At 33.8% G+C, this 26744-nt stretch overlaps 2 protein-coding genes and 1 long non-coding RNA gene across 5 annotated transcripts; 2 read left to right on the forward strand and 1 right to left on the reverse strand.

Moving 5' to 3' along the window:
• Positions 1 to 1959: 1959 nt before the first annotated feature.
• LOC144544568 (putative disease resistance protein RGA3) lies at positions 1960 to 7754 on the reverse strand. Of its 2 annotated transcripts, none has more exons than XM_078293098.1 (4): positions 6570 to 7754; positions 3462 to 5610; positions 2802 to 2899; positions 1960 to 2652 (listed from the first exon to the last, which is right to left on the reverse strand). In XM_078293098.1, exons 1-2 carry the CDS (start codon positions 7620 to 7622, stop codon positions 3490 to 3492), a joined length of 3174 nt encoding a protein of 1057 aa, XP_078149224.1. In that variant the 5' UTR covers positions 7623 to 7754; the 3' UTR covers positions 1960 to 2652; positions 2802 to 2899; positions 3462 to 3489. The 2 variants fall into 2 exon arrangements, with proteins under 2 accessions (XP_078149224.1, XP_078149223.1); XM_078293097.1 differs by having other exon boundaries at positions 6549 to 7754.
• Positions 7233 to 23403, forward strand: LOC144544570 (uncharacterized). The gene is made up of 2 exons (XR_013508261.1): positions 7233 to 7358; positions 22631 to 23403. It is a non-coding gene; the product is annotated as an uncharacterized LOC144544570 (long non-coding RNA).
• Positions 15975 to 23277, forward strand: LOC144544569 (uncharacterized). Of its 2 annotated transcripts, XM_078293099.1 has the most exons (4): positions 15983 to 16072; positions 18544 to 18623; positions 20067 to 20162; positions 21383 to 23277. In XM_078293099.1, exon 4 carries the CDS (start codon positions 21401 to 21403, stop codon positions 22460 to 22462), a length of 1062 nt encoding a protein of 353 aa, XP_078149225.1. In that variant the 5' UTR covers positions 15983 to 16072; positions 18544 to 18623; positions 20067 to 20162; positions 21383 to 21400; the 3' UTR covers positions 22463 to 23277. The 2 variants fall into 2 exon arrangements, with proteins under 2 accessions (XP_078149227.1, XP_078149225.1); XM_078293101.1 differs by lacking the exon at positions 20067 to 20162 and having other exon boundaries at positions 15975 to 16072.
• Positions 23404 to 26744: the final 3341 nt, after the last annotated feature.

A 26744-nucleotide genomic window follows, 5' to 3' on the forward strand; every position in this document is an offset into this window, starting at 1 on the left:
GTTTTTGATCTGAAAATATATTTAAAGAATAAATTAAAAAAAATTTGAACTTTTTTACTATTTTCTTTAGATAGGTAAAATAAATTAACTTGATCTAAAGATTATGAAACATTCAAAAGTAATAAACTATTTTACTTATCTAAAATAATAATAAAATTCTAAAAATAATAATTAAAATATAGTCTTCAAGTAAATTTTTTAACATGTTTAACAATTCATATTAAATATTTGAATTTAAAATAAAATATATATCAGTTCATAATACGGACCAATCTGATCAATATATATAGCACCACAGTCTCACTCGGAGTCCATATCGTATGAGGTAACAAAATATATCTATCATAATACAGATAATTAATCTGACCATAATTAAAATACAAAAACTCCTTTAATAAATAATTTGTCCATATCTAAAAAAATATATTATGTTATGTTAACATAGATGATACGAATTTGCCTCAGCCTAGGGCTTCTCATAAAAAAGAATTAAAAAAAAATAAAAATAATTGCCTCACTCACTCGTCGTCGAAAATTTAAAAGAGTCAAAGTCAAAGCTGGCGCATCAGACTTGATGCTTCATTGCCATTGGTCTACAAAGCCAATTTTTTTATTAGTCGAAAATAAAATACAAAAATATTGTTAATGGATATCGTTTCATTGAAAAGTTGAAATATAGAAAAAATGAGATTGATTATTCCATTCACCGACGGTACAAAATTTTCCGTCATTATTAATGGTTCGCTAATTCAAATTCTAAACCCTGCTAAGCGGAACAAAAATTCCTGGACAGGATATATATTCTATTTTTTTTTATTTTTATAGAGGGATAATCCAATTTCCTAACACTGTAACAATATATTTTTTGTTTTTTTAGAGGGTTTGTTTCTATATAAGAGAATGAAAAAAAAAATTACGACAGTGATGGCGGGACAGTATATCATGTTCAGTTTTAATTTTCTTTTTAAAGTTAGATAGCAAATTAGGATAAGATTAACGGGACGGAATAATTTATTCTGTTCTACTACAGTATCGGATGGGATAAATCATCCCACTTTTCATACATTTCAATTTCTCGGCGAAACAATTTTCTTGATATTTTTTTATTTTATTTTCAATTAATAAAAAAATCGGTCTACAAAGTGCCCACTTTTCATATATTTCAATTTCTCGGCAAAACGATTTCCTAGATTTTTTTTTATTTTCCTTTCAATTAATAAAAAATTCGGTCTACAAAGTGCAACACTCTGTGCTCTTCCTTCCTTTTCCAACAATGACAACTTTCTCTCTTTCCTAGAAAATATCTAAAGATAAACGGAAAGCAATGCCAGGTCTACTCCCTCTCCCTTTCACTATCCCTCTTCCTTCAATCCGAATTTCAGAAATGATCTACGTCTACTTGATCAGAGGTTGGGCTGCATCGCAATTCGTGATGCCGGTGTATTGTGTGGACCAGCGCTTGTTCTATACCACGCATTATTTCGGATTCACAAAAACTGGAGGTATCCTGTATTTACGGCTTATGGATTTAATTATGATAATTTAGTTGCTTTTAGTTGCTATAATATGAGGTCAAGGTAATGCTCATATTTGGGTAAAGATTTTAACAGACCAATTTTGGCTTCATGCAGCGTACACATTATAGAATCAAAACAGAGGTGCATATGGTTTGTGCGCTGCAGGAAGCAAAAAACTACTTTGTTAAAATAATTCAATTATGATAATGTAATTGAATTATTGAATACATTTTATGACATAAATATATACAATTAATTATGTTTCTATAATTTCTTTTATTATGAACGAGAAGAACTTGAGTATTTTCTTGTTTAATTATGTGTAAGTTTATAATAGAATAGTGTATGAAATTTACAATGTAGGCCCCACACAGTAGACACCTAATGAAAATTTTGCCGAAATTTTTATTCATACCACAGAAAAAAAAAATTGAAACCCGTCTTAAATTAATTTGCTCCAATTGCAAGAGATTGTAAAATTAGAAATATTGCAAGCATATAATAATCACACAGCACCTGTCAAGCAATTTTTCTCCATGAACTCTCCTCTAGCCTTAGTTTTTCCATTATTATCTGTGACCACATCAACATTATACAATATGACCATCATGCAAACATAGCACAAGAATACCAAAACGGGACCCACAATCTAGAACAAAAGAGGCATGGCAACAAAAAACAGTCTATTTCCTATAGTATTCAGCCCAAAAACTTTTCCCAAATGCCCACAAACATACTCGATCAACTGTCATGAGGTTATTATTGTCATTTCCTCGAGGAACATTGACGAGGAAACCAAACTGTCCAAAGAACCTTATGGAGAGTGAATAGCACAAGAAAGAAAAGAGAAAGATGGTGAGAATTGACGCGTATTTTATGGCCATCATGCTCGTCATGTGTTCTGTAAATTGTGGTGTTAAGAGCCTTCTTTATAGTGTATGTGCTACTGAGCAATGCGGATTTGGATTTGGCGAGCGAGTTTCTCTCTGTCGTATCACTGTGAGGATTGCCGACTCGCCGTTGAGTTCTCAGGTGAGAGTTGATACTGGAGGGAAAGACGAAGAGGAAAAAGTCCGATCTGAATTTTTTGGCGCAGAGACCATGATACCCTTTTCCACTAACATTAGTGCAGCATCTGTGAAACAGAGTGAAACGAAGAGTTAAATTAACTATTTAATCTATACAGTTCGAAAGATAAAATGAACGATTACGATTTAATTTAATTTTTCTGTACTATAGCAAAAATCAGTTTGTTGTACTATAGAGAGTCCCAAAAAATATTACCCTTCTATCGAATTTGCTTAATTTATGCTTCATGGTACCGCCACCACTTTTCTTGTGCAGTTCTCAAGCTTATGACTTCTTTCGGTAGGTTGCAAAATCTACAAAACACAAACAGAAGATTGTTCAGCATTTCAGTTCAGGAACTTTATATTTACACTACCTAGCTTTAGATAACCCAATTTCTCTCTTATAGCTTAAATTTATATGTTCAGCATCCAGTATCTGGCATGAATATACATCTACCAATCAAAGTCTAAATTGACTTGTTAGGGGTTTTGAAATTAGAAACTACTATCAATGGGGTTGACGTGTTATAGTAGGAAACATGTATATGTCACCTGAAATCTGTAAATTTGAGTTGTATATCTATGTAATAGAATTTGTGGTAATTGCTTTGTAATAATGGTACATACTAAGTAACAGACCAGACTAATTCAAATTGTTGAAACTATACTGTATTCATGGGGTCTCAAAAGATCTGTTTGGAATTACAAACCAATAAAGCACAAAATAAAAACAACAAAAGTAGTTCATATATGTGGCTGCTCATATACCATATAAGTAACATGAATGTTTAAGAATATGACAAATGAATCAGAAATCTCAATAGAATGCCTGATATGATTAAAGCTAGTTAGACCAAGCAGAGGAATAGCATACCTGAACGAAAAAAATAACTACACCAAGATCAAGCTTCTTCTAAACTTTGCATGACGTTTGTAGTGAAACTGAATGGTGTCTTCTGGTAGGTAGCATAGAGCGATTCATCCTCTGTGCCAATCTTCACCTGGGAAATGTGCTTGAATTTGTTCCATTCTGAACTACTTTCTACTTGGCTTACAATCTTCACCAGCAACTCCTCATGACACCAGATTATTAGTGTCTGTGGCATTGTGCTCATCAAGTAATCTGGTAGAAATGGTGTATTATAATCAACTAACACCATCCTCTGTAAAGCTTTAAGGTTCATTACAGCTTTTAGATTTGGGCAGTTGTCGATTACAATAAGCGAGATGCTAGGAAAATTTGAAATCCTCGTCAAGTTCGGATTGTTAGCAACCTGAATAGATTTGATTGATGGGATATTCTCTATGGTAATCAGCTTATCAGCACCTACAATTTCCAGGAACTCCAAAGAATTAGCATAGAGCAAAAGACCCTCGGGAATAGATCTCAACTGGGGACACGCTCTAATAAATAATTTATTCAACTTGGGCATGGCTGGCTGGCCCTTATTCCACTGCCACTCTTTCCAATTGGGCATCTCTTGAAAGGTTAGCCAATTCAGTTTGGGAAATGTCGGTCTACCAGAACCACTTATTGTATGAACTATTGGATCTCTGCTTTCGGTATCTCCCTGCATGAACTCTTCCCCCACCGTCTCGACTGAATATGCACCTTCTATTTGAAGTCGGTGCAAATTCGGGAGTTGGCCTAACATGGGAAGCACCTCAAAGCAAGCACAATCACAAATTAAAACATCTCGCAAGTTAGGAAGGGATGCTCCCAAATTCAACCAATCAGGAAGCAATCTACCAAAATAACCCTTAATTACAACTCTTTGTACACAAAGTGGAGGACAAAGCGCATTTAAAACATCCTCTGTTGATATCTTCTTCTCGTAAGTTTGGGAAAGTTGTTCTTCCGAGCTCAATGAGGTGTACCCAAACTCTAATCCTTTCAAGTGTTGCTTGCTCCTAAGGTTAGCTCTTTCTGCTATGTTCCTATCAGTTACTCTCTCCACGCTATTTAACATAAGACAAATGAGTTGTGGTAAAGATTCTAACTCATCTATGCTACTGAATTCTTTCAAACTATTATTAGTTGGTACGAAGCCCAATAGATGGCAAAGCTCATCTAGATTATGTAATGCCACTGGGATTGCCCCCACCTTTGTATGTCGAAAATCAAGAAACCTCAGTTTCCGTAGATTACCAACACTTGGGGGGAGATGTGACAACTCTTTGCAGTATGAACAACAAAAAAAAACTAAATTTCTTAAATTTCCTATGGAATTTGGAATATGTGCTAACTTTGAATTAGAGACATCTAGGTATCTCAGATGCACGAGGTCACACAAGGAATCAGGTAGGCTTGACAAATTGGATTTGGACCGACTGAGATTTATGGTGCGGAGGTTTGTAAAGGCTTTACACATATCATCGAGGGCAATTTCGGGTTCAAAATAAATCAATGTTCTCAGTCCTTTTTCCTTTTTGATTACGTCAATGTCTACATCATTTCCTTCTATTGATAGCCTTCGCACTTTCATTGAACCGTCAGACCTAAAGGCTTGTCCCCCCCGTAATCGATAGTTCCCGTCTTTTCCTAATTGATAGGCGAAAGACCACAAAAGGTTATTCATTTTGCATTGACCTCGATTATAGTATGCATTGGTATCTTGCAAAAGATTGCGCATCAATAATTCCTTATAGTACAAATCTCCTAGGTCCCAAAAATCTCCTCGGTCATGCAAAAATCCTTCTGTTAGCCAACCATAGATTAATTCATATTTTTCAAGCTGAAAATCTTTAGGATAGAGGGAGCAAAAGATGAAGCACTGCTTCAAAGGTGATGGAAGGTCCTCGTAGCTCAAATAGATTGCACGATGGATATCTCCTGATGGCTCGTCCATAGACCACGCGATTCTTCTAAGAATTGCTTGCCTATTTTCTCTCGAGTTACCCTTTGTGCTAAGTACACCGCCTATGCTTTTGATGGCGAAGGGCATACCATCACATTTTTCAACAATTTGCATCCCGATTTCCTTGAGATCTTGAATCTCACTCTCAATCCCATTTGGAAGGACCTATCATATAATTATATGAAGATGAAGTTAGTAACTTTGAATGTTTCTAAAACTGAAGTCCATGTGTATTAAAAATTTATAGCTATAAAGGTTAAAGAATTAAGTTCAAAATTAGGCCACTAGTAGTTGTGATACATTTGTAATGTAAAACAGCTCTAGTTTGAACCACACATAAAAACAATGGTTCCGAAAATAGGAACCGGAATCGATTAGTCGGCTGTATTACCCCTCATATCGTTGTCATATAATATAATTCGTTAATCAAATTGTGTTATGATTTTAGTTAAATATATTTCTTCAAAATAAATTGCATTAAATTGACCAAAATTATTATATTGATTATAAAAAAGTTTATTTTCGGTGAAGTACCGCCAACAAATATATTGATTAAAAAAAAAGTTTATTTACAACTTACAAGGTCCTAGATTACTAACTCAAAGAAAGAAACATACAAAACTTTAAATTGAAAATAATGCCACTATAAGAGCATTGAATCCCACATTACAGAAAGTTTATAGAATAAATGTAGTACTTACCCCCACGTTGCTTCTTCCTTCCCCAAATATTCAATTTAAAAATAGTTTAATTGCAATGATCGAATGTGTGTATTGGAAAATTTTAAAGAAAATTATATTTTACTCCATTTATTTTTCATTAAGTATATGCAAAACTATACTTTAAATAAGCTAGACGTGCATGGCTGCAGCTTCAAATTAATACCAACAAATCAACAAAAAAATATGAGCAAGTTGACACATCTAATATTAATTCAAATTAAGGAGATCTTATGCTACTATGTACTAATAAATATCTTTGAATTCGACAACAAAAAATAGAGAAAATCTTAGCTAAGTTAGCTCATCTAATATCTTTTTTTGATAAAAGTGGATAAAAGCCCATCTAATATCAATTTAAATTAGGAGAAAATTATAAAGTACCATCTTAGTTTTCAGAAATACCCTAATCAACAAGGACCAGCTATCTTTGTCAGATAACTTGTCCACTTTATGTAATTTTGTTGCCCGCATGGCATTTGCAACTCCTTCATCTCGAGTTGTAACAAGTAATCTACTCCCATGAGCTCCGCTACTCATGGGAGCGTGCAACAGGTCGTCCCAAACTGCTTGGCTCTCTACCCAAACATCATCAAGAATAAGAAAGAACTTTTTCCCCTTGACGAGTGTCTCAAATAAAGGCACCAGGACCGATCTTTCCTGGGAGGCACCGCATGCACCTCCTGCCTGCTGGATCACATATTTCAACAGTTCTACTCCTCGTACCTCCTTTGAGATGCATACCCAAATTTTTAACTGAAATTCATCCCCAATTCTCGGATCATTGAAAATCATTTTCGCTAGAGTGGTCTTCCCAATTCCTCCCATCCCTACAATAGCAACAACACCAACATTTTCTCTAACCCCCTTCTCTTCTTTGGTCAGCCACTTCACTAACATTTCAGTATCTTCTTCAATCTTTTCTCCAACAATATCAGCTAGCACAATCGAGGGATCAGTCTTGAGGTTGATGATTGAGTCCACTTGGCTAACTTGATCAGAAGGCATAGGAAAGATTTGTGATCCGGTCAATCCCAAATCAGCTCTTCTGTTGGCAATCTCCTCCAACCTCAAATTGATATCCTTGATTTTGGATCCAATCTCATCAGCAACTATCGGGTTGCGGAAGCAAGACAGCAAAGCCCAGACACAACAAGCATTTGAAGTGGAATACGAACTGGAGCCGGCAAGGGTGTCCTTTGCCTTGATCTGATAGAGGTCAATTACGTCATCGGCATCATACATGACATCCTTGAGCTGCATGAGCCAGCTCTCAATGGCACTGTCCGTGCTCTGCATCCTCTCTGCATCGGCAAGGACGCATTGAATGACACGAACGGTCTCTTCGAGCTTCTCAATCTGGCCAGGGATGCCCAGCAGCATGCCCACCTCTTCCATCACCATTTGCACGAGAAGCTCGCTAAACTTTGATAGGAAAGCATCGAGTATCATCACCATGTTTGTTGGAGTGGTTAGAGAATGGGAGATTGGAATTAATGGCGATAGTTGGAGAATGGGGTTTTGAAACTAAAGACTTGGTGGTGGAGATGAGCTGAGCAAGGAATATTAAAATTATTAATTGTACCATCCTTTGGCACATGTGAATTGGTCCTTTTTAAAGTGGGGCTTTGTTGTTCTGTGTACCACATGCGCGCGTCCATACATTGTACATACTTTTTATAAGGTTAATAATTCAATATGCTTTTATTTTTTATATTTCCATCGTGTTCACTATTTTCAAAATGTTAATAACTCATCACAAAGGTTAAAATAAAATTATTAAATGTAATCTATATTATTTTTTCTATGTGATTATAAAAAATTATCACATTCCAATTTTTTTATGTAAAACAACAAGTTTTAAAATTAACATATAGAAATTATCTACATTAATATATTTTTATAAGGGTTGATAACAACCAAACAAAGTTGAATATCATAAATTTTTATATGTGCATAGATAAAATGATATAGATTATATTTTATTTTTATTTTGACATTTAAGTTTTAAATATTGAGTTATTAAATTTTTTAAAAATAGAGGCATAATGGAGCTAGAAAAACTGAAGGCATTTAAATTCTTCTCATGTATAAATTAATGTAATTCTTTTCAGAGAGACGAAAAATAAAAGTAAAAAACCTAGTTCAATATTATTTGTTAATAAATAGCACAAACAGTATCAATAGTTGTGAATTTCATTTACTTTATTTTATTACTTTCAAATTGAAACAAAATGTAATTTTGGACATCAGTGGTTTGCGATTAATGGAACTAGAATTCTATTTTTTCTCTCAAAATAAATAAAAAGAAACAACAGCTTCCCATGGAAGATAAGCATGTCCTCTTTTTCAAAAAAAGTAAAAGGAGAATTTGCCTTTTTAAAGTTGGCTTTGTTCTTTCTCTGTTTAGATATGGAGTAGACACTAAAGTATTAAATGGCACATGGATCGACAATAATGAATGATTTTTATATTAACTCCATGACTGCTATTTTTGGATGTAAATGGAGCAGATTCTGAGCTCATAATGCCGATATCAAAACTATATTTATTTTTTAATGAATGAATACGAATACAGATACAAATAGTAAACAAATATTAAAATTTAAATCAAATTCATCTTAAATAGATACGGATAAAGAGCGAATAATCTATAAATACGGATTTAAATACAGATACGAAATAAATAATTGTCGGATAATTGAGTCATACGAATTTTAAGATAAAAATACCAGTTGTTAGATATGAGATGTGTAATTTGAAAGTAAAAATATCGGATATGTAATTTGATAGTTATATGAATTGAATCATATGAACTTTTTTAATTCTATATTATTTTGAATAAAATATAGACTGTGTAATTGGAAAAAAAAAAATTATGGGTATTTATAAAAGTTTCCTCTCTACTAGTACTGGTGCACGTGCAGGAATATTTTTTTTAGATAAAGTCCTTGAGCGACGTGCAGGAATAATTAAAGATGGATGGTGGGATTAGTCCCACAATACATGTTCGACAGTCTTTTTCAAAGCTCCTTTGCTCTTTAGTCTCTTTTAATTCTCCGAACAAACTTTTTTTAGTGAGATTAATTGATATCCTTAATTAAAGACTTCTTAGCAGCTTTAAGAAAAAGGAGGGTCATGCTAAACATGCCCACAAGTAACTCCTCAATCCGCTCTGTTCAGGTAATAATTTGGAAAATTTGGAATTGTTGTCCAATAGTTGCAAGCATTCGTACAATTAAATGGAATTGTCGAAAAGCAACAACAAAAAAGTAAAATTCAAATGAAAATGCAATAAAATGCGGCATTTTGCCAATTTTTTTATTAATATCGAACATTAAATAGAAAATTACACAAATGTCCAAACTGTTGAGAATTCTGATAGTCTGGGGAAATTTACATGATATTCTTATTTTATAAACCTTCAAATGGAACAAGTAATTCTGAGTGATGTAGGTAGTTGGAACTAGGGGTGAGTAATGAGCGAGCATGAGCGAGTTAGGGTATGCTCGTGCTCGCTCATTTAATAAATGAGCGAGTTGTTAAATGAGCGAGTTCAAGCGAGCGAATAAATGAGCGAGTTTTAAATGAGCGAGTTATGAGCGGCTCACGAGTTATGAGTACTAAAATTTAATAAATTGTCATAATTCAATTAAATAGAATAATAACAAAAAAATCAACGATATTACAAAAATAGAATAATAACAACATAAACTAACAATAGCATCAACAAACAACAATCAACAAAAACTAAAGCAGCACTAATAAAAATCCAACATAAATCCAAAAACATAAACTAACAACAGCACACTGTTTTGAGGCGTCTGTTTAAAAATAAAAATAAATGTATAAACTATGAATATTTGGGATTGAATGTGGCGGCGGGATTAGATGTGGCAAATTTTAAATGAGCGAGTTATGAGCGAGTTGGGGCATGCTCATGCTCGCTCATTTAATAAATGAGCGAGTTTAAGTGAGCGGTTAAATGAGCGAGTTCAAGTGAGCATTTAGTGAGCGAGTTATGAGCGGCTCACGAGTTATGAGCAATTTACTCACCCCTAGTTGGAACCTTTGCCTCATAAGAAGAGGTCCCTAGTTTGATCCCGGGTATAGGCAATCTTTTTTTTTTTTTTTTGGTTTTCAAATAAGTCTCTAATACAAATGTCCATAATTAATTATTTCTAAAAGTGTGACACGAATCCGGAAACTATGATTCTCAGCTTTACCAACTACCACTGCATTAGCTATCATTTTGCGTTAGAATATAAAACTATTTGTATAATACAAGTGTTGAATTAGATAAACTAAAATAACAACAACACGGTGATTACTCGAATTTTCAATCTTATGATTTGTTTCTAGTTAGATTAAAATTATTTACGTTATTAGTTTATTAACAACACGGAGATTTTGTATGAAACTTCATAGTCTTGTTCTATGAAGTCAAGAATGAATGTCAATAAATTTTCATGATTTTTGAAAGTGTTTTGATATGTTAACCAGAAGTACAAAGTTGGACTTAAAAAAAAAAAATTCGGACCGTAAATATTCTATACGGTCCGAAATTTTAAATAAAAAAAAAATTCGGGCCATAAATATTCTATAGGGTCCGGAATTTTAAATCCAGACCGTAAATATTCTGTACGGTTTGGGCATTTTTTAAAATTTGGCTAAACCGTGGTTATTTATAATAAAATATTTTTTTTTGGGTAAAAATAAAAATCTCGGAGAAAGATAATTTGATACTTCTTTCTAAATAGACATAGTGTATTGGTCCATTACGTATAAAAATAAAAATAATTATTGATTCACAGAGAACCAAAAACATCTAGAAATTATTTGAGCCTCAACATTTAATTTCAGAGTTTCAAACCATTGTACCTTGCTATTTGACGATTTTAACATACAGTGAATCCATTTATTTTTAAATTATCACAAAAATTATCTTAATCACAAACTATAGTAAAAAAAATAATTTTTAACTTGATTTTTTTTATCAAATTGTCTAGGAAAGAAATTCATTTTAAAGAAAGGATGCATTGACAATTTTAATTTTTTATTAAAAGAATAAACATAATAAGTATTTTTTAATAATTTATTTTTTGTCTACCCCTGGTAAAAATCATGGTTATCCATTGCTAACACTATACCAAGTTCCTCAAAAGAAAAGATACGCACTACCACTATCTAGAGGTTTGTTATCGGGTAGGGGCCGAGCGGGCCGGGCATATCCGGGCACGGGTAGGGATCGGGCAGGGATATCACGGGTAGACGGGTACCACGGGCCGGGCATCACGGGTTTTTTTTTCAAAAATCCGGCCCTGCCCGTCTTATACCCGTGCCCGTTGTACCCTTGAGGGGCAGGGCGGTCCGGGTAGGGGGGCCGGGTGATTCGGCCTGGTTTTTTTTTCTGTTTTTTTTTCTTACGGTGTTGTACGAATATTATTACGTGTTTATAATTCGACTTTTTAAATCTGAATAGTTCAATATCAATTAGTGTATATAAATAAATAAAAATTGTAACTTATATATAAAAATTATTCGTGCGAAAAATTTGTATATTTATTCGGCTAAGTACAAATCTATTTATTTATTTCTTTACACGTGTTTATAATTTATTTATATCTCGAAATTTTTAGGATAACATTTCTAACATACTCAAATAGTATTATTTTTAGAGAAATTTAGATATATGCCCATCAAAACTTCTTTAATTAGATATTTCCCCATCCAAACTTAAAAATTAGTTATTTACCCATCTAAACTCATTGATTTTATTAATATGCCCATTTCTGATTATTTTCTACTAAAAATTACATATCAATAATAATGAAAAGTTAAATGACTATTTTACCCCTTCTAAAATTTTATATTTGCCCTCTTCTCTCCGTTTCTCTTCGAGCGTGATGTCATCAGGTCTGCAATCTTTGACTGGGCCCGTCAGTGGGAGGATCAAAACAACAAACACCATCAATTATTGGCGTTTCTTTTTATTTCAAAGGGTATGCATTGCCAAAACGAACAAATTCCTCAAGAATTTGAATCTGTTACAATGCTCCTCATTTACTGGGAAGATCAACAAAGCTCATCAGCTAGAGATAAAGCACCATTTCACATTGTGCATAAAATGTTTTCATTAAAGCCTCGCAACAGTCTTCAGAAAAATTACATTTAACAAAAAAATTGAGATCCCAAGTATTTTTTTTTGTTCAGAAAACCTTACTGGTACTCCAATTCTCTGTGTTTTTGTTTGGCCGTTACACTACTGTTATAGTGCTGGTATCAGAACTGAGTAACTGACGGTTACAGAATTACAGTTATTTAAGAATTATTCTGGGGTTATTTTTTTTCTTGCAAGATACAAATAATTTTCAATGTATATATTTTTTGTACTTTTTTTAGGAGATGAATATTTTCCGGCCTCCCTGGCTCCAGTCATGAATATGTTCTGGCCTCATTGAGCCAATTAACAAAAGATAACAAAAAAATAACCCATCCTAAAAAGGTTGAAAATAAAGCAAATAATAATCACCAAATTAAGAAGACATTCATTCAACATACATATGAAGGATAATCAAGAAAATATCCAACACTCAATAATGACTAAACATACTTTGATTTACCAGAAAATGAAACATCCATATGAGAATGCACACAAAGCACTGGTACTAATCGGTACCAGTGGCTAGAAAAATTTGTTACTCAATTCCAATCTCTTAGCAAAACTCAATCCCTTGTCAGTGATTATTGACAAACCCTCAATCCAGAACACATTCAATCCAAACTCGAGCTATTATCAATTCTCTTACAAAAATCGTCATACTGAATATATTTCTATGGCAAATTTTTTATTTGCAGCTAAAAGGTCTTGGTCCATTAATTTTGGACAGAGAAGTTCAGATTACTATCATTTAGTTATGTTTGTGCAAAAGCCAAATCTTTAGAGGCAACACAGCCAATTATTGCCGAACCAAGGAAGCGTCTATTGCTATTTTTTCATCATTGAAACCAAAAAATGAAGAAAGACAATATAAAAATTGACCAATACAAGCATCTATTGCATTGGTCAGGAAACATTTGTCACTCCCATGTTTTTGAAGAAGATAACAAGATGGACTTGGATAACCCGATTAAGGATTTCTCTTCTATACTAAATGCTATAAAGAATATTCAGCAAGGCAAGGTTTGTTGCTTGCTTGTCATTAATTAGGAGAGGAGAGGAGAGGAGAGAAGAGAAACAGAGACGAGAGGACTTTTTTTTTAAGGGCAGGCGGAGGACTTGACAATACAAAATTTTAAAAGGGTAAAATCGTCAGTTTAACTTTTAATTATTATTAATCTGTAATTTAAGTACAAAAATTCAGAAATGGGCATACTAATAAATTCAATGGGTTTAGATGGGGAAATAACTAATTTTCAAGTTTAGATGGGGAAATATCTAATTTAAGAAGTTATGATGGTATATATCTAAATTTATCTTATTTTTATATGCAGCAAAAAGATTTACAGCATTATCCAAATATACGTATACGTATATGTATATATAATATAGAGGTTGGCTACTCTATTTACATAAGCATATGAGAGTATGTGGCTATATGCTTATAAGTCGATCTGAACCGTTAGATGTGATCTCTATATTGAAATGTGCTTGGAGACCAAATTTTATATTTTTCTGATTTTTTTTACTATTTATTAAGCCACTTTGAAAATATCGATCATTGTACGCCTACCGTCGTACGAAAACTTAAATTGCATTTTTTAGGCGCTAAACGATGTTTTTTTGAAATTTTGATGTTTCTGATGCGACGATGCTCGGTGTACCACCCGGGCAAAATCGGATCCATCTTGTTCTCCCCTTTCCGAAAATTCGAAGAACGCGCGAATCCGACACTCGTAGCCAAAGTTATGGATGTTTGAAGTTTTTTCTTACGGTAGAACTTTGAAAATTCATAACTAATTGTAGAAAAATCCAAATAAATTAAAATTTGTGTCAATTCTGTGTATTTTTTAATGTTATAATAAAAAGTGTTATGCAATCCTAGTGTATCACAATTGTGTCAATTAGTGATATTTGACAAATTATTGAGTTTTACTAAAACTAATATTTGAGTTTATTTTTGTTATCTTTTTTCTTCTACTCTTAAACTCAACATTTTCATTACTTAATTTGAAAATTGTCAAATATCACTTAATATTTAATCAAATAAATTTAAAACAAAATATAAGCAAAATAATTAATTTTCATCATTGAAGAGATCAAAGACAGAGATTCAGGCATAAAAGTGACTTTTTCATTTGAGAATTAGAATATTAAACTATTTTCAGATTAGGACAATTGATTTTGTCTAAAAGAACTATTTTATAGATCAAAAGTTGATCAATTTCTAATTTATTTTTTAATTTTAGGATATTTTTTTAGTTATTGATTTGAACTCATAAAAATAATTTTTTAAATCGAAACTTGATCCATTTATATATTTTTTATTTTTGGTTTAAAGATACTTTTTAGTTCTCATGTTATTGACACAATTTAAAATTTAAAGATACTTTTTATTGACATAATGAAAAGTTTACTTTTACGCCCGAGTCCCTCTCGTTGCTCTCTCTTATGATGAAATTGTTTTGCTTCTTGTTTGTTTTGAATTTATTCTATTGATAATTAAATGATATTTGACAAGTTTTGATATTAAAGAATTCAAAATGTTGAGCATAAAAGTAGAAGAAAAAATTGTAATGGAAAAAATAAAGTTTAATCAATATATTCTAAATATATTTTACATATTATGTTTATGTGTATAGTTCGGCTGTGGGTGAAATCAGGGAGGGGGAAAAAATTTGAAAATTTTGAAATTTAAGAAAAAAACGGGTACGGGTACGAGTACACGGGTATAGGGTACACGGGTATACGGGTGCGGGCACGGGCACAGGTACGGGCACGGGCACACGGGTTCACGGGCACGGGCACGGGGGTATACGGGTACGGGTAAACTGGTTCGGGTATGGTCGGGTTTTTTCCTGAAAAGCTGTGCCCTGCCCGTTTAATACCCGTACCCGCCATACCCATTTACCCGTCTATACCCGGGCACGGGATGGGTACCCCGGGCAGCGTGCACGGGCGGCCCGGGTCGGGTTTTAGCAAAACACTACCACTATCAAGTTTCTAAAATAAAAAAAGGAGAAAAGATGCAGACTGCCACTACTCAATTTCAAAAAAGAAAAATTAAAAAAAAGAAGAAGATACGAACTGCTAATGTCAAGTTTCTCAAATAAAAAAGAGAGATGCGGACTACCACTACAAAGTTCCTAAAAAAAGAAGATGCACCCAGTCTGCCACTACTAAGTTCCTCAAAAGAAAAAAAAAAAATACAGACTGCCACTATACCAAGTTGCTCTTAAAAACCAAAAAGAAAAGATACGACCACTGTTAAGTTCCTCCAAAAAGAAAGAAAAGATACAGACTACCAATGTTAAGTTTCTCCAAAAAAAAAAGGATGAAAGAGTAAGGAAAGGTTATATTCAAGCCAGCCTTTGCCTCTTGGTCCCTCTCTCTGGTCTCCAGTCTACCTGGCTTCATTGGATTTGCTTTTTTTTTTTTTTTTTTCTCTCTTTTTCAAACTTTGGCAGAGGCTGATTGCTTCTTCGTCGTTGTTGCTTTCCTCTCTTGAGTCTTGATCAAGGTCTCTCTCTGTCTCATTTTTTTCTTTTATTTTCTTTGAATTGGAGCAAGATCGATCACTTTCTCTCTCCCTCTTCTCACTCTCATTTCTTTTATTTTCCTTTTAATTTTTACCCTAATGAATTTCAGGATTACAGAATCAGAAAAACGAGAAGAATATTAAGAAATGCTTGAGGAGCAACTTGGAGATTCTTGAATATAAGAGGCGAACTGGCTAATCTTATGCAAGGTAAAGTTTTTTTTTTTTTTTCTAATCTTGAATATGTTTCATTGTAACATTCTCTATTCTGAATCGTATCATTGTATGATTACTTTGAGTACTGTTACAATAATTACTATCAATTTATAATTTTTCTTATACTAGTTAAATCAGTTTAATATTCAGGACAAATTTAGTGGTAATTTTATAGTTGGAGAGAGATGTACTTGGAAAATCGGCCGAGTCGGACCAATATCAGTTAGGTCTGAGCCAATATTTATCCGAATTTCCTGTCCAAGCATTTTTTTCCATCGAAAATCAGTTGAACCGGGCTGTCTCGGCTGGGTTAACTGATTTTTGGTTCGAGTTAGTCCGATTCGTAAGTTCTGACTTCTGAGCCGATTACTTCCGAGTTTTGGCCGATTTCGATTTTGGGTATTTTGCTTTTTTTCTAGATCTGCAACGATTCTATTTCCTAAATAGAACGAAGGAGAGGAGAAAAAAATGTCTAAAGATGGGACTGGTCATGACAATTCGAAAGAAATGAGCTGAACTTGTTTTGGGAATTTTCTTATTCAATACTTAATCTTGGTTACATATCTGTCTAATAGCTCTGACTTCAATTAAGAACTGTTCCACTCGGTGCTGTGACCAATATATTTTTAATTAGCTCAGAAAAAATATTTCAATGCTGTTTAGCTGTGGGTGAATGAAGTGGAAAATATTTCTATATAAGCTGTATTTTTCTTTCAAAAATAGACTAGTCTAGAACTGACAAAAATAATCAAAGCAAGTCATCTGTCATCCGCTACAATCAACTCGGACAGTAAGACCAATTAAACTGCAAGTTGAATAAGCTATGACCCTCTTGAGATTGTTATGTAAGATTCCAGTGGTGGGCTTATTCTTCAAAAAATTTCAATCGGTACATATTTATTTGGTTTGGTCCTCCATAAAAAGAAATGGATATTAAAAGACGAACGAGTTGCTTGCCTCGAGTCGGGGTGTGATAGCCCTGTTCATTTGTTCCCGACAGTTCGATCCTTAATTGGCACTAGGCCTCACTCCTTTCATAGAGAGGAGAGGGGTTCAGTTCGCTCAATCAGCGCACAAGAAGTCCCGCGATAACATTTATCAAGAGGGGGATTGTGCTGGTATTTTGAAACAAGTTCATAGGGTTCTATTTCTAGAAAGTTGGTTATATTTGTTTTCCTTTTAATTTTACCTCGGGTTGAAATGGTTTAATTGGTTTTGAGTCTTGGTCTGGCTTTTGCTTCGTAATTAGCAGGTTCAATAATTAAAACAAGTGCTGATAAACATAGAGTCAATAGAGAGAACCAGTCTTTGGTCTAGTGGCAAAGGCAATGCTGTCCGTGTGAGAGGTTGGAGGTTGGAAACCCGAAAGGGACAATCCTTTATATATATTAAATAGTTGGATGACTTGACTTTCAACCTTTACTTAAAAAAAAAAAACATAGACTCAATAGACACAGCTTTTATATCAAATGCAATGTATATATGCCCTTTGGTTTTTAAAAGAACCAGCATAGAACACCTCAGGAGAATGTTTAACGTACCTGGCCATCAGTGAGCCGGTGCACATCTTCGAATTCCACATTCATATTTTTTTTTTACAGATAAATGTTGCAAGATTTATTTATTTAAGAAGGTACTTGATACATAATAACCTTATGTTTTTGTAACATGAGTCCATGTACAGTTTAATTAAGCTTGTGCATTGTATAAAAACTAGGTTTTTTTTGGCTGGCTTTAGCCTTCTAATATTATGTGGAATTAGCTTTTATGGTAATTCTGTATGCAATTAAAGCTAATTTTGTTGGGTTGAAGCTTTGTACAACATTTGACTGTTAATTGAGAGCATTCACAACATGGTTTTCTTTGAAATCCTTTTGCTTTTTGCGACATTTGCATATATGCCCTTTGCTTTCTCAATTTCAAACTTATTTCTTCACCGACTTTAGTCAATAAAGTGATGTGTAGCCAAATTTCACACATTTCACAAATCAATACAGTTCTATCACCAGACCCTTGCAATTGCTTACTCAATTTCAACTTTCTTCCACAATCAAGTGCTATAGGTTGTGATATTAGCTTCACGCCTTTTACAAATCCAATTTCACATAGAATATACAATGTCTACTCACTTTCACCATGCTTCAATGTCCAAGATATAAGAAGTGCTAATAATTTTGATTGCACAGTTCTTTCACCAAACCCTTGCAATTGCTTTTTCAATTATAGATGAGCTAAGTTTATTACAATTCAGGGCTGTCGTAAAATACACCAAGTTTTCAGTTTTCTTTTCTTCTTTGATAATTGAAGACCAAAAAGCTTTAATTGATAAATAGCTGGAGTTACTACATTTTACCAAAGAATGTACAATTTCAACATAATTTTGTTTTATACTATTGTTGTGATTGTGAAATCTGGCTTTTGATTTCCTTATTTATTTGTTTTCATTTTCTTTTTCTAATTTGCAGCTGTAGTTGCTACACTGGATTTAGCTGTTTCTTTTTTGAATTACTCGTGCTATCCCTAGTTCATCTGAACACTATTTCAGGTTTGTGTGTTACACTTTTTTGTATACTTTACCTTACCAAGACTATTACTCAACAATAAGAAATGCTATGGATTAGAACATCAGTTTTAAGTTTTTAACAACCCATCAATAAGAAATGCCATTGATTAGAACATCGATGCATTTTATAGATTAGAACATCAATTTTGCGTCTTAGGATGACACCTTTTAGAAAGCATGTCAACAAGAAAATCCATCGAGTTCACAATATCACAATACTTGCACATAACATCTATAACAATGATGTAGGTCTTCACATTAGAGATGTTTTGATAATTTCATACTATTAGAGTCATTTTAAAGGCAAGAAACACATGCAATTGATTTTAATATAGAACTCCGCAGAAATATTACAATAAAATTGAAATATAAAATTTTAATTTTGTATATTAACTATAGACAAATGGTAAAAATGGGAAATTGGGAAGCAAATATACCTTCTTATTTGCACAATCAAGTTCTCCCTTCATTTCCCATGTAAGGCTGACAAGAGCCATCAACATGGTTCAGTAGTGATGATATATCCACCTAACAAAAATACAAGTGTATCTTTTTGTATACTCAAAACGCTAACTTTTTTTTTTTTTTTGAGAAAGATACTCAAAACACAACTTAATATTACAATTAGAAGATCAAGGCCAAACTGCCCATACCAGGGACGAATTTCACTTCCATTAGTTCTCAAAATGTTCCCTTACAATGCTAAGTTTGTATGAACTTGAAAGTTCTCAAAATGTTCTCTTACAATAGTAAATAACCATTTATTGTGAATATAAGAACTGGAAAGATATGCTGCTAGAATTTGCTTTATTGTACTTTTACTTGGTACAATTGAACTGGTAAAGCCTGGAAGCATCCATTCCAGATCTAAGACCTCTAAACAAGCTAAGTCGATGGGAAGAGAAGAAACGAGAAAGCAGTTCTATCCTGCACAGAGAGATGATTACTTCGTAAAATTACAAAAAAAATCAGAAAAGAAAAAGGGCACAAATGATGATGAAATAAAAACAATCTGTTATATTTATATGAATATGAGATAGCGTGGCACCCTGTATCTGTAGTATTCTTCTTTAATTTTAAGCCTCTCCTCTTTTCCTTGCGACATGTACATCTACTGCTGGTCCAGTAAACATCTTTAGAAACCGACATAATAATTAAAACAAGTTTCACATAATTATTTCGATAATCATTTAATCAACAACAAGAAGCTCTTTTCCCTTCAAACCCCCCATGTGTTCTCTCTGATTGAGCTCTATCTCACAGCTAGCAATTGAAATGCATGAGGTGCGTATGAGCGTACCTTCTACAATCTCACAGCTTAATTCTGAACAATATCCATACCACTTTTTATATTTATTTTACTTTATTACTATTTTGTTTTAATTCACTATCTAATCCACTTCTAAAACTAAACTGCTCTTGCAGTTCTGAATCACAGCCGAAACTTTCAGCGTCTTATGAGACAAAAGACGCAAGGAGATAGCTATTTGTAGAACAACCATAAAAAAAGTCACAAACAAAGTAATAAAAGTAATAAAGGAGACGCTTTGCATGGGTTTTTATGATGACTGCTTTACATGGGTTTTAAGATTCTGTTTAAGAACCCAACAAAACTGTTTAAGAGTTTTTACAAAAGTCATTTTAACAACCATTTACAATCATATCATGTACAAAACCCAACAACTCCTCAATTTCATCTTTCTTACACAGCTCACTAATTTCCAACACCTCCACCTCCACCTCATATTAATTGTTGTTCTATGCTCACCAAGAGGTCTTAGTGAGCATAACTTCAAAATATATCTGATTGGCTTCAAATGATGAATACAAACAGTTGAATCTGATGTACTTCATGAGTGTTGTTTGTAAATGCAAAATTTTCAAATTTTTGAATTCATTTAGTACAAAGTCAGGCGGTCAAAAAATGATGAAAAATGAATGTATTAAAATAACTCGTAAACCTTCATTGTTTTACCGCTTGACTTTGTACTAAATGAATTTCAAAATTTTGCATGTGCACACATCATTTGTGAAGTAGATCGGTTTTAACGGTTCAGATTCGTCGTTTGAAACCAATCCTGATAGTTTTCTAGCTTTACTCGTAAATCCTCCCTACGAATATATAACTGAAACAAAAAGGGTCATAAAGTCAATGGGAATCGTGTCTTATACACAAAATTAATTAATTTCCTACAGGAAGTTACAAATTGATAGTTAAAATTCCAGATTTTCATATGAAATTATTTTAAATCGAATGATCCAAATCAATTGTAAGTTCCCATTCAAGGAATTTTGTCAGACGATCTGAATATCAGAATCTCTTAATAGAAATACAGTCACCCAACTTATCAAACTAATTAGATATCAAAGCAGATTGATTTTATTTAGAAATTATGCATCACATTTTCTACTAATTTGAGATTCAAAATTCACGATACTTTAATTCTTAAAGTGTATTGTTTTATAAATAAATAAATAATTATCATTTTAATATTAAACAAAAAAAAATTAGCCAAATTGAGAAAAATGTTATTGACAGATGTTACATTAATTTATCTAAATTAATCCCATTATGTATACTATCTAAAATGTCATTCTTTAAAAGCATTACAACACAAATACTGACATATATACAAGTATAGATTTTGACAAAACATATTGATTTCAACAACTTGTTTATATGTATGTTATAATTTGTTCATCCTCTTTAACTCAATAGACATAATTGTTGCTTTTGGTAGGTCTGAAAAACAATTGCAATGAGCAACGATCAAAAGGAAGCCAAGTTAAAGGCCAGTGCCAAGTTAAAGGCCAGTACTACAGATTTTGTCGGGCCACTATTGAAACGCCTTGAACTAGCCAAGGAGCAAGTTCCTAATAACTCGGAGACAGAGAAAGTCATCAACCAAATTACCACAGCTATTGTAAATACAAAAGATATTATTGATGGTAGAGGAAAGTGGGACACAGAGCTAATTGGTTACTTTGGAGAGATAGAAAGACAAATTGATTACTGGGTTGATCATAATAAAATGACTGAATGGGATGAAACTGTAAGGGCCAATCTAATAAATATTCATGATCGGCTATCACGGAATATAATAGTGAATCCTCCGAAGGTTGGCACCAAACCTTGTGACAAGGCATCTGATTTGCCTCAGCAAGCCACAATAGCTGAAGTCGGGGAATTGTCAAATATAAGTTATGCAGAGCTTGAATTCTCCATGGATCAAAAATTCCCCATGACCACCAACGTGAGGAGTTTATTGGAAAGCCTTGTCATTTTTCCAGAAAACAGAAAGCTGAAGAAGAGATTCCTGATTTACTGGTGGACTGGTCTGAGGCTTTTACCTCCTGGTCAATATAAGGGGTATACAAGTATAGAACAGTATTGTGAAAATGTCTTTTCTGAGCTGGTGCATGAGGGCTTTCTCATACCAGAACATATCAGAGAGCATAATCAAGTAGTCGACTGCTACACCATCAAACCTGCAATTCATAAGCTGTTGATCTCTGACTGTGAGATGGATTGCAAGCTTCTCTCTCAAAAAAGGGAAGAAGGCACTTGGCACTTGTATGGAAGTCAACAGTTGAAAAGTGGACTACTAAATCTAGACCAAAGGTATCTCAATTCCAAGGACATAATGGATATTAGCAGCAAGAATCGCTTGTCGGTGGTTCAACTTGGTAGTTGGTGTTACACAAAAACAGATGTTCACAATGGGGTCATGGAAGAGCACATTGAGGTCGACGAAACGGATTTCTTAAAGAAGTTGGGAGAAACGGTGAACTGGATCGGAAGGCCCAGAAGAGATTGGTGATTCGATCAAACCCAAATCAGTCTTTCTCTTGGCAATCCCTTCTAGCCTCGAATTGATGTCCTTGATTTTGGAACCAATCTTATGGGCAAATATCGGGTTGCGGAAGCAAGAGAGCAAAGGGCAGCCACAACGAGCATTTGACGAGGAATGGGAACTGGAGCCAGCAAGGCACTCCTTTGCCTTGATCTGACAGAGATCGATGACGTCATCAGCCTCATACATGACATCCTTGAGCTGCATGAGCCACCGCTCGATGGCACTGCTCTTGCTTTGCTTCGTCTCAGCATCGGCAAGGACACATTGAATGTCACGTACGGTGTCGTCAAGCTTCTCGATCTGGCCAGGGATACCCAGCAGCTTGCCCACCTCATCCTGCACCATTTGCACAAGAAGTTCGCTGAACTTTGACAGGAAGGCATCGAGTATCATCACCATCTTTGTTTTGAATGAGAGCTGCAACACAATATGACAGGTAGTGCTCAGGAGGAAGAGAAATTGGAATGGGGGTAGTTGGAGAATGTTGTTCTAGAACACACAATTTATTTTCCTTATATTTTGCTAGGATCGAAGATTACTCATTATTCCATTCTTTCTGTTGTACCTTCTTTTTTATTTCCTTTTCTCTTTTGTAAATTTGAAGCTTGCTTAATTGGTCGTAACTGGTTGTGAGAAGTGGAGCATATTGGCAAGGCAAGGCTTGGGAGAAGTGCAGCATAATTGCATGCAATGCTTTTGCATTGTGCAATGTGGACACCCACATGTTTCATTCTTTATTTCCTTTTGGATGATATGAAAATTCATTGCTTGAGCGACTAGCCATTTGTCTACAAACATAGTTTTTTTGGCTAGGTTTTTTAATACAGTAATGTTGTGATAATATTTGATCATTAATTCCGTAAGATTCCCAGAGCCATTATTTTTATTATTATGAAATTATATATTAAAGTAGCTCAGGTTGATTTAATTTATACCAATAATTTATGTTTGTTAGTTTAAAGAGTATATTTTGCTAGGATCAAAGAGTAATTATTCCTTTCTTTCAGTTGTGCATAGGGATGGCAATGGGCCGAGCCCACAGGTATTTTACCAATCCCATACCCGGCCTGCCTGATAAAAATCTATACCTGACCTGCCTGGCCCATTATAATGGGCCTAGAAATTAATACCCAACCTGCCTGTGGGCATTTTCTTCAAACCTGCACCTGCCTGTGCCTGCCTGCCACAGCCCATGGGCTGCCTTACCCGGCCTGGCCCGACTATGCCTGGTCTCTGCCACAGCCCATGGGCTGCCTTACCCGACCATGCCTGGTCTCATTTAATATCCCCAAATATCCCCAACAATAATTTAACATTGAAATATTCACAACAGCAATTTAACAATCGATTATAACAGCCAATTCAGCAAATATATAGCAAATATAACACCCAATTCAACAAATATATAGCAAATATAACACCCAATTCAGCAAATATAACAAATATAGCAAATATAACAGCCAATAACAGCCAATTCAGCAAATATAACATTCAAATTACAAAATATAGCAAATATAACAAATATAGCAGCCAATATCACAGCCAATTCAGCAACTAATTCAGCAGCAAAAACAAATACCTTCACTTCGAGCTGATAGCCTCTAACTGCAATTGATCAATTGATCAATGGAGTATCCAAACCCTACATTATGAGATGCAAAAATTAACATAACTACTTTAATTAACGAGCAGGATCTAACAGTACATTAGTTACTTAGCATACAAGTAAGGTAAAATTCAGATCAGATCCTAAAATAAACTTATTGGAAATTGCTTCAGCTAAGCTGTTCATCCTTCAGTTTATCCACCTAACAAAAAGGAACCGAACCTAAAAACTTACAGGATCGAATCTGGTTGTCGGGTTGACAGTGAGGAGCGAGATCTCGTCGACCTTGGGGCGGAACACGGCGAGCTGAGCGGCTGAGTTGGATCCGAGCGGAAGGCAGCGATCGCACGGTGACAGCTGGGTTTTGTCAGAGTAGGAGTCGTGGCTGGAGAAGGCGAGGCCTAGGAGGAAGTCGTGGCTGGAGAGTGGAGAAGGCGACAGCCGTCACAGTTTGTGACTTGTGAGAGGAGCTCCTAAACCTAGGAAATGGTTTGCCCTTTCGGAAGTCACAGAAAGAAAGGAGATCAAATTAGGGGCCGGGGCTTGGATTAAAATTTTTTTCGGAACAGATGGCTTTGGGGCCGGGCTTGATAAAATTTTCGGAATGCACATCTTTAGGCCCGTCAGGTAACCTTTGGGCTTTAATAAAATCCTGTACCTGGCCTGGCCTGTTTCTAAGCCTGGCCTTACCTGGCCCATTACAGTACCGGGCCGATCAGGTAATGGGCAGGCCAGGCGGGTATGACCGGGCCGCCGGGCCGAACAGGCTTTTTTGCCATCCCTAGTTGTGCACTGCTTTGCTTTGTTCTATGTGGACACTCATACGTTTCATCTTTATTCGATCCACTGCATGCTTTTGCTTTTATGATACATGAAAATCCATTGCTTGAGCGATCAGCAATTTGTTACTTGTTAGTTGTTACAAAGATTTTTTGGCCGGGTCTTTTTGTACAACACCGTTATGGTATATTTTATCATTAATTCCCTCATATTTCGATATATATATTAATTTTATTATTATGAAATTATATATTATATGAGCTCAGGTAGATATAATTTAATAAATAATGTTCGTTAGTTCAAAGAGTATATTTTGCTAGGAAGAGAGTAATTATTCCTTTCGTTAATTATGTTATGCACATTTTATTTTTTATTTGCTCTCTTTTGTAAATTTGAAGGTTAATAATTCAAAAAGAGATGGGGATTGTATAACAATATGTGGTTTCTGAATTATCGAGATTTTAGTAGGTTTTACTGTAATAATCTAAGGTCATGTTTGATTTTGGAGTAAAGTTAATGAAAATTAAATTGCTTACTCCATCGTACTCTTCATATTTTATATCTCGTTTGATAGTTTATGTCACACCTGAAACCGAAAATACCGTATAATTAGGGCGTGATCGATCCGTGCCTCGTGTTAATTAACTCAATAACACACAAGGCTAATAAAATAAAATTAATAAACAAATGCAGAAGCATGAAATATCATAACAGAAGCACAAGTCATAATATTAGTAAATAAACATACACACATAATGTCCATACAACCCACATCATAATAAAGTAAAACATAATCTATGAAATGGGATACATGATCTAACGAGTCTGATATATATTTGCACATTTTTCTCAATCCAATTATACCGAACAAGTGCTTCTTAATTCCAATTAAATTTTAATCACTCATGTGATGCCGAACAATAGAACGGACACCACATCACGGTTAAATATACACAGAATAACATAAATTAATACGCTTGCCATGGAAGATAAATCTTAGTCACATAAACCATCTACAATTAAGGTAAATCTATGAATAAAAAAAAATGCGACCTGAGATGAACTTATATTTGTATTCACATTCATGTATCCATAAAGAGAAGAATACGGGCATCGGATGTTTCCGAATAATCTCAAGTTCTTTTTTTTTCTTTTTCTTTTTTTTTTTTTTTTCTTTTTTTTTTTTTTTTTTGGGGGGGGGGGGGGGGGGGGGGAATACTATCGTATTTTATTTACCTTATATTTTTAATAAATATCAAATATAAGCAAGTTTGTTACCAATAATGTTATCAACGCATAATTGAAATACTTATATTTTCTATTCAAAACAATTATACTATAATTTTGTTTATCTCCATCTTATTTTCATTTTAAAATAGTAATAATTATTATTATAAAAATGTGTGAAAATAAAAACATTGGATATGATCTATATTATTTCAATAAATTCACATAAAAAAAATATCACTTTTCATATTTTTTTTTTAAATGAATCAATTAGTGGAACAATCGACGTCAAAAATTATCAACTTCAGTGCATTTTTTTTTAATTTTGAAACCAATCAAAATAAAGTCAAAATATCGTACTATTTTACAAGTGTATGGAGAAAATGATATATATTATATCTAACTATTTTATTTTGACATTTTAATTTTAAATATTAAGTTATTAAATTTTATAAATGAAAGCATAATAAAAACATCCAAAATGAAAGCATTTGAACCGTCTTACTTACTATTTCATACTTGCATATTTATAGTATCTATCAATTATCTGTGTTGAATTTGGATGTGTATACAACAATTAGCATATCCGTATAAATTAGGTGCAATTTGATTTCTAAATTTTCACATCAATCT

The sequence above is a fragment of the Carex rostrata genome, chromosome 26 (assembly GCF_964058835.1).
Source record: "Carex rostrata chromosome 26, lpCarRost1.2, whole genome shotgun sequence".
Classification (NCBI taxonomy): Eukaryota; Viridiplantae; Streptophyta; class Magnoliopsida; order Poales; family Cyperaceae; genus Carex; species Carex rostrata.

Excerpts from the sequence above, each read along its gene's own strand:
- LOC144544569 (XM_078293101.1), top strand. The coding sequence starts at position 21,401 with ATGAGCAACGATCAAAAGGAAGCCAAGTTAAAGGCCAGTGCCAAGTTA.
- LOC144544568 (XM_078293097.1), bottom strand. The coding sequence starts at position 7,622 with ATGGTGATGATACTCGATGCTTTCCTATCAAAGTTTAGCGAGCTTCTC. Across the intron at positions 5,611-6,548 it reads TATTTCTGAAAACTAAGATG|GTCCTTCCAAATGGGATTGA; the intron begins GTACTTTATAAT and ends ATTATATGATAG.